We start from the raw sequence: 13,212 nt of genomic DNA, 5'->3' as shown, positions 1-13,212 counted from the left end.
AACTGTTTAACAGCCAACTCTTTTGCCCCTGTGAACACTTTATCTCTCCTCTAAAAGGGTCCTCAAGACTTAGAGTGCTGATTGGCCAGTCCCAGGTGCACTCTAACACACACCTTGCTTTAATTGGATGGTCATGGATTTGGCTTTTCTCCTCCCGATCTTCAGGCTTAATAGTACCCACTGCTTTGGATATCAGGAGTAGGAAGTTCAGTTTCTTCCCTGCTCCTCTCTGGAACTGGCATGATGAACTTCTTCATGTTCTTTCAAGTTTTTATTCATCAAAATTTCAATAATCTACTTTTCAGTATCATACACATTTGACCATTTCATGTGCTGTCTATTCTGCATGGAACTTAGGGAAAGCATTGGTAGTACTACATCTGTGAACTGTGGGCCAAGGAAAATACCAACTTTTTCTACCAGAATTTGCTTTCTATGCTATTTTCAGAGGTCCTATGGTCAAAGGGTAGATTTTCGAATGTGTCTGTACACACACACACACACACACACACACACACACACACACACACACACAGAGGCAGCCATTTCCTATCAACATACAACTCCATGGGTAACCAAGTAAATTCCATAAATGTAAAATGGTGGAAGGATAGACTTTGTGAGTTCCTAGTCTGTGTATTCCCTGCCAGTGAGTGTATGGGGTGAGTTTGATAAAGCAGAAAGGTAAGGGGGAAAACAAGGAGACAAGATTCAAGAGACTGAAATCCTGTTGCGCACTTTTAAGATAGTTATGAAGAGATATTTGGATAAAATATACAATTTATATTAAAATGATTGCCTCTCATAAGCTAAAGAGAGAAGCACAGAGTTTTAATTTTGTATTCACTGCCTAGTTGAACAATTTAGCCTAATACACCCATCATGCGTTCAATGGCCTAATACCAGAATTCACATGAACTCTGAAAAGAAACAGAAACAACCCTGGATAAATGGGAGCTAACACTCTGCATTTCTTATCAGGTATGCATCATGCTAATGACTCAGCTACCATTTCCAGGTACCATATGGGCAGTTAGTTTATCAGCATCACATTGGTATCTTTTTTTGCATCTCTGAAATTGGCAGCCAGGCTCTTGAAATCATTGGGAAGCAGCTGAAGGAATGTGGTATTTTCTGTGGGACTAAAGACCCTTGGGCTATTGTATGAGTACGTATATGGAAGAACAGACATATAGGAGAACATTACACTAAGACAGAGTTGAGCCAAAGAACGGGAAGCAGATTTCAATTCAATGCAGAGTTTTGTCTGTAGAGCTGTTGAAGTGGACCAGCTTCCTCTGAAAGGTGCTGACCTCAATGTCACTCATGTGACAAGCAGAGTTTAGATGTCTGTCTCCCAAGGTGACTGCTGAGGATGTACATGCAATGAGTGTGAAGCTACTTTATCCATCCTCTACAGCTCATTAGAACTTGACATGTGAATGGGATTTCATGTAGCAATTTGCTTTTAAAGTAGTGTATGCTGATGTAGGCCTTGGTATAGGATTGGCTTCTGAAGAAAAAATGTCAAGTTTTAGTGACAGTAGTTAAAACAGAACCTAACTCTACTAAAATAAAAAAAGAAAGGAAAAGACCCTTGAGAATTCATAGGATTTCCCTCTACAAAGTTCCCAGGGATAAAACTGTTGCTATTTAGGGGAGCTGTAAAGGCAAATGTATCTTTCAGCTAAAAGGTGATGACAAAGTCTACAGTGCATTTAAAATGTCTGGTTTCCCTCTAACTTTTTGAGAAGGTGATTTCTAGGCTAGGTTTAAACTCACACTGTTTGACTGAACATATGTGTTATTGTTTTCTATTACAGACAGGCGTTCCTTTCCATGTGGGTATTCTTTGCTTTGGACAGAACATGTTTGAACTTGTAGATCCAATCTAACACCTTCAGAACAGCTAATCAACAAATAACACAGTTCCCCTGGCTTTGCTGAAAAATGGATGGCTCTGTCATAAGTACATCTAAGACATCTGTATTTCAGGTGCATGGATACTATGACCAATCAGGCATAGGATTTTAAATTCTAACTTGTTTTTCATGGTTAGGAAAAATTCAACCTGGAGCTTCATTGTGTTTCTATTGTCAGAAGATTTTAATACAATTTCTCACATGTTTTTTTGTTTGCTCAAACATGATTGTGTATGTAACACAGAAATATGCATCATTTGAATATCTCTTACACATACAAATATGAATGGTTTTTTGGGATTAACAACTTGACTGAAAACCATGTCAGATGGACACTAATAAACTAGGGGTATTGCCTGGAAGAGGAAGGTACCTCAGGAGGAAACCTGAGTGTCATCCTATCAGTGCAGCTAGACTCGGTAAAGCAAAAATTTGTTTTACATTTTACTGGACAACTTCCATTTTTTCTGAAAAAATTATCACACACATTCACACACACACACACACACACTAAGTATAAGTTGTTTGTGATAAGAAAGTGATTAAAAAGATATCTGCTTGCTCAGAGTATACTATTTCATAAGCTACAATGGAATGTATCCATGATGGAAAACATGAGAGATTTTATGGTTGCATGAATTAAAAAGCAGTTGTAAGCTTTTTATAATGTCATATGTTTATTTTTTCCCCACAAGTGCCCTCTTCTGACTTTCTCTTCCTCTCCATCTCCATCTCCCTTTTCCCCCCTCTCACCAAATTTAGAAATTAAGCTGGAACATAACTTTTTAGGGCACCTACTGACACAGCACAGTGACACAAGCTGATGAGTTCTGTGGTGGAAGGATAAGATGATATTCAGGGTGTCTATGAACCTGTTTTGTACAGAATTTTAACTAAGAAGGCTCAATTAACATGAAATTACATGTGATTTCAAGTGAAAGTAATTAGGAATCAAGGTTAAAAAACTTACAGAAGAGAAAAATTCATGACCTTAAATAATACAGTAAAAAGGTTAAAAGTTAACAAGGTCTGAATCATCTTAGTAGAGAACGAAGAGTAAGCCCAGAGGGAGTAAAGAAAAAGTTAAGCAGGGGATAACAAGAGACAAAGTAAGGACACAGTAACTCGGTAAGAACTGATAAAATAAACAACACAACTGACAAATCTGGCTAGACTGGGAGAAACACAATAAAGCAGGGCATCTTTAAATATTATGAACACAAAGACAGCATTATCTATAGGTACCAAATACAGTAAGATATATTAAAATACCATGAACAACTGCATCACAACAAATTTGAAAATAGCAAAAAATGAACATATTCCCTAACGAAAAGATAAAAAGTTACAACCTTATAAGTACAAATGTATGTAAAGTGTTGAAATAATAACCAAGTCAAGCAGTATGTAAAATGATCAAGCAAAATTCACCTCTAGAGCAGAGCAGGAATTTAAAAGGAAATCTATCTCAATTGGTCCATTAATGGAGCATAGTGCACTGGGCTGGTTTAATCCACAGAAACAGTTATGAATTTAAAATACTCTATTTGCTATCTTATCTTTATGAATTTAAACAGTTGACCTGAACAACGGGGAGCTCTTGGGCCCTTCCTGGGGATTGGGTTGGGGACTGGGGGCCTGGTGGGGAGAGTGGGAAAGGAGGGGAAGGGGAGGGAGCTAGGATTGACATGTGAAGCAAGCTTGTTTCTAACTTAAATTTAAAAAAAAAAGGAAGAGGGAAAAAAAGACTGGAGGGAGAGATGTGTGTGTGTTTCACAAAACGGTTCCAGAATTAAAACTGCAAGCAACGTTATTAGCAAAGCAGGACAGACAAGAGCATGCCTAACGAAGGGCGCGTGCTCCAAATGAAACACTTAATACTCCATGATAAAGAAGGAACTGTCTCTTTAAAACTCTGGGAGGTGCTAGCTTATCTTTAGTTTGTTTGTTTGGGTTTCTTTGTTTTGTTTAAAATGAGATAGAATTTGCAGGGGGGGGGACTTGGTGAACATGCATTTAATTCCAGCACTCGGAGTCAGAGGCAGGCGGATCTCTGTGGGTTTGAGGCCAGCCTGGTCGACAGAGTGAGTTCCAGGACAGCCTCCAAAACAATGTCTCAAAAAACCAAAAAAAAAAAAAAAAAAAAGAGACAGAAGTTCCAGCCCATAAAATCTGGCAAGTATGTGCATTAGATTTCAAGATGTTCTATCACTATTCAAGATAATAATATAATTGTCTCATTGAAAACCCCCAATGACTTAATTAGAAAGTTTAGGCAAGTTGTTTGGTAGGAAGTAATTATTTCATATTCATCTATGTTTCTCCAAAGCAGCAGATCAGAAATAATCTTAAAACCCATTGATAGTAGCCGGGCGTTGGTGCACGCCTTTAATCCCAGCACTCAGGAGGCAGAGGCAGGCGGATCTCTGTGAGTTCAAGGCCAGGCTGGACCAACAGCCTCCAAAACAGAGAAACCCTGTCTTGTAAAACCAAAAAAAAAACCCATTGATAGTATAAAATAAATACTTGGGAAAGTGGGTTATCATTTGTAAAGAAGATGTGAACCCTTTGCAAATACGATATAAGAGGTAGCTCTGGAATAAAGCCTAAACAAGAAAGCTAAAAAGCAAAATGTAAATACAGAAAACAAACTTCAGTCATTTTTTTTGTGATCTGAGTACTAGAAAGAATTTTTAAATTAAACTCTACAGCATAAATGATCAAACAGAATGGATTTAATTATATCAAAGCTAAAAATTTTTACAAGGAAGGATACTACATCATAAGTGGTAAATACAGGGCTGGGGTAAAGTGACTGCTGTGAAATCATGAGGAACTAAAAGCCAGGTCCAGTAATATGCATTTTTAGCTTCAGTGTTGTAGGAAGGGGCAAGATAGATCCCTGGGTTTCACCGGCAAGCCAGACTACCCAAAACAGTGAGTTCACGGCTCACCAAGAGACCCTGGCTGACACAAAGCTAGAGAGACACAGAGGAAGTCACTTGACACTGACCTCCACCTGCACATAAGCATGGGTGAGTGCATTTGCATGCACAGGTGCACACATATGCATACCCTCCACACTCAAACAAACATAGTAAATGACAAAACTGAATGGTAGCTCATGTTCCAACAAATAACAGTTCTATAAAATATGAAACTATATTTCATGGCCACACCGTAACACATCTCAAAACTGAAGTAGCGTGCAGAGATTGCTTTGCATGTTGGCAGTTGTTTCTTAGTGCCATGAAATAAATTTATGCTGTGCTTTCACAGTAGCTTATTTGATCTTTACCATATCCCTATCAATTAGGTACAATAGATGAAATTAGTCTTACTTTATGGATCCAAAAAGAAGCAAAAAGATATTTACTTGGCATCCTTGAAGTCATGTTATTTAGACCTAAACCCAGAAACTGGTATTCCCAGAGTATAGTGCATTTCTGTGAAACTCTATGCATATAGCTTTGTCCCTTTTTATTTTATCTAAAGGTGCAATCGCAAGATATGAAAACTAGATAAATTTAGTGATCTTAATAATTAATCTTCTAGTATGTTATACTTTTACTGAACACAGCTTTTGTCAAATTAGGTACTTTTTGAAAAATCCATTTGTTTTCAATTAAATGTATTTTAACAGATAGGTAAAACATAAAAATTATACATATTAATGGAATACCATGTTATATAGTATTCAAATCATGTTAAACATATTTTCACTTCAAACATTGGTCACCACTTTATGGTAAAACCATGTAAAATTCCTCCTAGAATGTCCCTGAAACATCTAGAGCCTTGTTATCTATTGGCCTCATCGATCACCTTCCTCCTTGCTATCTCCAGGCAAAGTCAATTCAATCATGGTGTCTCTCCAATTTACTTTTCCTATATAACATTCCTTTTCTTTATATGTACTTGTAGCTTTCAGCAAAGATATTATCATCAAAATTATTGAAAGTGACCAGTGTAGACATAGAGCTCAGGGAACAGCTCTAATCAGGAAGTAGCTGTGAGACCACGTGTGGACAGAGCCCGTCAACTGCTTTTGTTGTTGGACTGGTTTCCTTACCTCCAAAGAGATGGAACCCTTTTCTGCAGCTTGGCAAAGGCCACTTGGCAGAGCTGGATTTCTGAAAGCTTTGTTTTATTTTCAAATATTCCTTGGTAAAGAAGGTCTTTGTGGCATTGTTCAGTTCTAGAGTAAAAGGAAAGAAAATATTTTCAGCATTAATTTGAATAAAAGGCAAGACTGTGATAGATTATTATAGATTTTGATAATGAATTCAGATCTCTTTGGGTCTGTAAATATAAAAATGTATTTAATTTTTAAAATCTCAAATATTTCACCCAGATTTCTATTTGATATGGATTTGAAACTACGCTTACAGACAGAATGTGTGTTTACTGAGAAGCATTCGCAACAGGAGCCACGCCAAGCACAGTCTGTTGTCAAGAGGACAGCAGACTCAAGGACAGAAATAAACAGGTTTCATGAAAGAACCCAGTCTCGCCACATGAGTAGCTGTATAGCCAGAGGGCGACCAGGGCTTAGGGGTGAAAGTGAAAAGAAAATCCGTTTCAGATCATTTGACTTCATAATGTGTTTAACCATTAGTAAGTATGTACTGGGTATTTACAGTGTGTACTGCTGTAAATCAGAGCAACCTTTAACATGTAAAAGTGCATTATCGATATTTCAGAAGCTTTGCTAATGAGTTAAAAAGGGAATATTTATCTGAAGTACCCACAGGCCAACCAGAGGTTAAACAACTTCCTTTCAAACAGAGACAGTCTGAGAGCCACAGGGCCACACAAGGGCAGGCAGGCATAGCTAAAGCCTGACTTCTCCAGGCAGGAGCTCTCCTTGGAGAGGTCAGGGCAGTTTTGGTAGCTATTGTGAGAAACAACCTGCATCTCCATCAACTACCTGCTCTTACTTTCAATCCCAAAGGATCCCATGCAGCACCAGGCCCCTCTTCAGTTTCTTTACTACCTCTGCCTCTGAGCCCCAGCCTATTCTAGATGCATATAATCGCCTCTATTTTTACCTATCACTGCCTAAGGCTGATTCTCAAGAAAGTCAAAAGAAAAACTAATTCACAAGTTCACATTAGCCACTAAAGGAACAGTGTAAAAATAGATTAGGTAAGTGAGGCTATGCATGAAGGTTGCAATTCCTGAATCTACACCTGTTGGCCAATAATTCAAGCAGGGGGGGAGGGGAGTGTTGTAGTCTGTATGCATATGTAAGCTGGGCTTCTTAAGGCTTCTGCACTCTTTATCGTTGTGTGCTTAAACAGGCCAACACTTTTGGGGTGGATATCCTTGTGCTGTTTTCTGCAGAAATGCACAGATACTTTTACTGAAGTTCACTCTGTCCATTACTAACGACAGCTCCTTCAGTCACAACAATGCTCTCCTGGCTAAGAGGAATCATCATCATCTCACACCCTCTGTGCTGTTTCCACTCCTGGAAAGAACAGAGGTCATGGAATGACCTGGAACATCACCCTCCAGGGCTAATGATTTTAATTTGCATGCTTTTCCAACAAATCAAGTATCTGATAAGTCATATTGTGTTGGCCATTAGGGAAAATCACACAACATTCTAAAAGCCCTCAATATTAGACCAAGGTACAAGGTAATGAAGATTTCATGTTAGCTGTAATTCAAGAATACTTCTTATTCAAGAATTCTTATTATCCCTTTTCCTCCTGGGAATATTGTCACCAAATTCTAAAATGCTGACACAGTAAACAGAGGCACCATCACATACTCTCTCCTGTTTTAAAACCTATTTGGAAATATAATTGAGCTCTGGTAAAACCAGATTTAAGAAATGTAAAAGCCAGCTAGAAGCTTTTTCTGGGAGAAGATATGAAAAGTAACATCAATAATGGCACCTATATTGCTCCTCACATGGGCTTTAAGGAACTCAATAGACAGTGTGCTTTTCGTAAAACAGTGTATTTAAATACTCAGATAACATATTCAGACTAAACAAATGAAGAAAGTACGATTAGAGCAATTGTTCTAATTTGCAAGATATATGGCAACTGTCCCTGTCCATGAACCTGCATGCCTGCAGCATGATCTTGTGAAACTGATCATTTTGGATGATTTTACTTGCTACACTTGATTAGAAAGACATGTGGACAAGAGGAGATCAGGAAACCATTACTACCGTTATTGCTGTGCCAAATTAGAGATGGGCTTAATGCTTTTTAACTGTGGGACTCTCCACCAGCCACTGAGCTGCTTTTAATATCCAATTCCCATCTAACATCTAGCAAAACAATTTGGTCTGTGACCTACTATGAGCCTGGTACTTTGATGATATATTTAGGGATAGAGATTAATTGAATCTAATTCTGTTTAAAGAGTATTGTATTAGAACCATGCTTTCAAACTGCCTGGGTAGGTGTCAATATCACCAAGACACTGTTAAAAAGGCACATTCTTCTGGACAGTATGAGGTAGCACTACTGCTTATGTGGGCTATGAGTCTGTTTTCTCTAACAAGCCCCTTGAATGATTCTGATTAACAGCTAGAGTTGATAGGCACTGGGGGAAATAACCTTAAGTCCTTTTTGGTTATGATACTATTTAGATGTGTTAAGCCTTATCTTACACTTCTATAAACATGAGTAGTACCCTTCCTTACCCAAGGAAGATATGCTTCTATAGATATATGTATTGTTCCATCTCAGCGGCATTTAGGCTTGAAAATTCAGGCATCAGTAACGAATAGAACATCCAACATTACATTTCTTAAAATAACCTGTAAGAAACACTAAGAACAAGTGGGAGGCAGGAGAGAGGTGATAAACCATCTGTACCCCCTTCAGCTGCTACTACCTATTGGAGAGCACATGTTTCTTCTTTTCTTAAAAACAGAATTACAGTTTATTTATTTATTTATTGCATGTGTTTCAGAGGGCTGTGATGGATTTATCTAAATTATTCTAATATCAATGAAAACTTGAGAGTCAGATTTTGAGATAAAAACTTCATAGATCCAAAGAACAGCAGAGGAAAGATCAGCTGATCCTAAATCTCCACAGTTACCAGATTGAGAGGGCTGAGGACTTCTCTAAGCCCCCTCCCTATATCTTCCTGTGCCCCCCCCCATCTGGGTCCTCTAAAACCTCTATGGCTATTTCCAGTCAGTCAGTCACTGACACATGCCCTCTGATTAAGGTAAAATTTACTAACAACCTCAGAGCGTTAGTGCGATCAAATATCCCACAACAGTGGTGCAGGTCTGCCTTAGCTTGGGTGTGAGGGCTAGGAGTAGGTTTTCTTCTTCTGCTATGTGGGTCCTGGAGATTGTTCTCAGTCATCCTGCTTGGTGATAAGTGCCTTTACCAGATGAACCACCTAGACAGCCTAGAGTAAGGGCTTGTCATTACAAAATATACTAGAACTTGTTAGACACGATCAATACTCAGTACTATTGAATGTGCTAGAAAATATTAAAATCTGTAAGTTGGTCTGATGATAACTTAGTTAAATGTGGTGATAATAGTCATGGAAACTGTAGCATCTTTATGTTATGATTTTGTTTATAAAAGTAATTACTCAGGGCTGGGGAGATAGCTTAGATGGTAATATACTTCTTATGTGTAGTGGTGTGAATGAAAATGACTTCCATAAGCTCATATATCTGAGTACTTGGTCCCCAGCGGGTGGAATTGTTTGGGAATGATTAGGAGTTGTGGTATTGTTGGAGAAGGTGTGCCACTGGGTTTGGGTTTTGAGGTTTCAAAAGCCCACTCCACTCTCAGTTAGCTCTCTCTGCTTTATGATTGTGGATCAAGATTTAAGCTCTTAGCTTTTGCTCTGGTGCCATGGCAGGCTGCTGGGATTAAATGCCTGTTTGTATGTGTATATACTATACATTACTATGTATTTGCAAGGAATAAACAACAGATGGATTTAGATTCCCAATGAGTGGTAGCTGGTGTAAGAAGTAGATGTCTAAAAAAAGCAATTTTCTGCAGCTGCTGCTAATTCCTTGTTACTCAATTTGCTTGATTTACTAATGCTGTAAGCAGTGGTCTGCCATCCCTTTGGTGGCTGCACATCAGATATCCTGCATATCAGATCTTTACATTACAATTCTTAACAGTAGCAAAATTACAGTTATGAAGTAGCAACTAAATATTTTATGGTTGGAGGTCCCCACAACCTTAAGAACTGTATTAAAGGCTCTAAGCATTAGGACGGTGAAAAACCACTGCCTTATGAAGTGTTCTTGGAATGTTTTTTGCTACTTTCCAGGGTATAAAATCCAAGTAGTTTTCTTTGCATTGTTTAACAGCGGAAAGAGTGAGGTTGAGTTAAGAAGCTATGTCAAGCACATATGAGCTCCCTCCCTTCTTTACACAGGAACGGAGGTGGGTTAACATGTTTGACATTAGGACACACTTTGTTGCAAAGCAATGAAAATTCACAAACTGCTGCCAAGCTATTTTTAGGACTCCAGGGCAATAATTATTTGCACCTCTTCAAGAAGCGTGACTAAGTTCCATTTGAAATACTCCCATTGAAATGCATTTTGTATATGTTCAAGACACATCAAAATGTTTCGTGTGAATGAGGTAGAGAAAGTTGGGTCTGTTGTTAACATCTAAGTTCAACTGAAAGTTACCAGTTTTAATCACAGAAATACAGAAAGTAACATAGAGCAGTTTAATCACTGGGCCAGTTCTTCAGGCCCAGGGAGCTCTTACTATTTGGTAATTGAAGATCTGCCACTTACTGGGAATCCTATGGGATTTGCATGCTGGGAAAGCAGCCAACCAGGACTCTCATTGAATTCTAAGGAATCTTAACCTACACATGCTTGCCAAGTAACTCTGAATCTGATTTTCATACCTTTTCTTGTGAATCATTCACTCACAATTAAGTCTACTGTGGGGAGGTACTGTTCTGCAGCTAAATAATTTAGCCCCAAGAGACACAAATCAGGGACAAAAACAAGCCCATACCCACTTTGTCATGTTGTCAAAATGGAGTTACAGAGTTTATATCTCAGTCATCATTGAGTAACCTATGCTTAGTGGATTTTTAATATTTAGGAACTCTTGTTATTAGCAAGATAAACTTTTGCTGAAATTTTGTTTGGTTTGATTACATTTTCCCCTTTATAATTTGGTAGCACAGTATTTGGTTTTTATAATATAATTAAATGTAATGGTGTGCCAGAGTAAAGAAAGAGTTATGGTGATAGTTTAACTCTTTTGTTAAGAGGTTAAGGAAAAAGACTTTTACTTTCTTTCTTAATTTTTATATATTTTGAGATACACTGTATGTATAAAATATATATTATATGTTGATCTTATTCTTCCCTTCCCTGACACAAACCTTCTAAAAAAACCAGAAACCCAATACAACAACAAAACCACCCCAATGAAAACAAAACACAAACCAAAACAATAACCACAAAACATCCAAACTGTAACCAAATAAAAACACACAGAAAAACTATGGAGTCCATTATATGTTGGTCAACTACTCCTGAACATGAGGCCTGTCCCGAAGTGGTTGATAAACCTAGTATCATTCCATTGGAGAAAACTGATTTTCCCTCTCGAGGCAGGTATCAATGACAGTTTTGTTGTTAGCCTTTATGCTAGTGGTTAGGTTTTCTATTCATTCCTTTAAAGTATAACAAAATAAAACACAATAAGATAAAACAAAAACTGTCACATTGAAGTTGAACAAGACAAACAAACAGAAGGGAAAAATGTGCAAGAAAAGGCATAAGAGTCAGAGACCCACTTTTTGGCACACTCAGGAAGCTCATAAAAACACTAAACTGGAAGCCAAGAGAGCCTGGCACACACCCCTGCGGTCCCCTCTGTGAGTTCATGTGAACATTGCTCACGTTTATTTAGAGGGTCTTGTTTTGTTGGTTTCCTCCATCCCCTCGAGGTCTTAAACTCTTTCCCCTTCCACTTCTGCAGAGATTCCTGAGTCTGGAGGGGAGGGATTTTACTGGCATATTCCATGACAAGCTGAGTGTTCCAAGGTCTCTCACTCTCTGCATAATGTCTGGTTGTGGGACTCTATATCTGTTTCCCATCTGCTGCAGGAGGAAGCTTCTCTGATTATGGCTGAATAAGATACTAATCTTTGAATATAGCTAAGTATTATTAGGAGGTATTATTTCACAACATTTTCCCCCTGTTTTTAGACCTGGTTTTCCTATAGTTCCTGGGATTTCTAGTGTTAGGTTACTGATCACCCAAGCAATGTTGGATATACATTCCATCCGGGGCCTTAAGTCAAATCTGTTATTGGTTGGTTTATCCCATAAGTTTATGTCAACATTGCCCTAGCATATTTTTCAGGTAGTGAAGGAATGTAGGTAAAAAGAAATGTGGCTGGCATGATGTCTCCATATAAAGTTGAGAGTTGTTCTTTCAAGGTCTGTGAAGAATTTTGCCAGTATTTTGATGGTGATTGCATTGAATCTCTGGATTGCTAAAGCTAAAAGTATGCAATGAAAAAAAGAAAGCCTCTTCAACAAACGGTGCTGGAATAACTGGAGGCTGGCATGTAGAAGTCTGCAGATAGATCCATGTCTATAGCCGTGCACAAAACTTAAGTCCAAATGGATCAAAGACCTCAACATAAATTCAGCCACACTGAACCTGTTAGAAGAGAAATTGGGAAGTACCCTTGAATGAATTGGTACACGAGACCGCTTCCTGTACACAACACCAGTAGCACAGACACTGAGATTGACGATTAATAAATGGGACCTCCTGAAACTGAGAATGTTCCTTATGTAAGGCAAAGGACACAGGCAACAAAACAAAAAAAGGCAGCCCACAGAATGGGAAAAGATATTCAATAACACCACATCTGACAGAGGGCTGATCTCTAAAATTTACAAAGAACACAAGAAGCAAGTCTTCAAAACACCAAAGGATCCAATTAAAAAGTGGGGTACAGAACTAAATAGAGAATTCTCAATAGAGGAGTCTAAAATGGCTGAGAGACACTTAAGTAAGTGCTCAACATCCTCAGCCATCAGGGAAATGCAAATCAAAACAACTGTGCGATACCATCTTTCTTCTGTCAGAATGGCTAAAATCAAAAACACCAATGACAGTTTATGCTGGAAAGGATGTGGAGAAAGGGCAACACTCCTCCACTGCTGGTGGGAGTGCCAGCTTGTACAGCTACTATGGAGATCAATATGGATATTCCTCAGGAAAATGGGAATCAGTCTACCACAAGACCCAGCAATTCCACTCTTAGGCATATACATAAA

At 38.4% G+C, this 13,212-nt stretch overlaps 1 protein-coding gene across 4 annotated transcripts in view; it reads right to left on the bottom strand.

Annotated features, from left to right (window-relative positions):
• The window catches only part of Rnf180 (ring finger protein 180), a 150,531-nt gene that overhangs the window by 21,993 nt on the left and 115,326 nt on the right, over positions 1 to 13,212 (bottom strand). For all 4 annotated transcript variants that reach the window (XM_040729016.1, XM_040729017.1, XM_040729018.1 and 1 more), the window contains exon 7: positions 5,995 to 6,120. In XM_040729016.1, the coding sequence (XP_040584950.1) occupies positions 5,995 to 6,120 (126 nt within the window). The remainder of the gene's footprint in view (positions 1 to 5,994; positions 6,121 to 13,212) is intronic.

This window comes from Mesocricetus auratus, unplaced genomic scaffold (genome assembly GCF_017639785.1).
Source record: "Mesocricetus auratus isolate SY011 unplaced genomic scaffold, BCM_Maur_2.0 Super-Scaffold_100020, whole genome shotgun sequence".
Lineage (NCBI taxonomy): Eukaryota > Metazoa > Chordata > Mammalia > Rodentia > Cricetidae > Mesocricetus > Mesocricetus auratus.
This window is presented reverse-complemented; position numbering and strand designations above follow the sequence as displayed.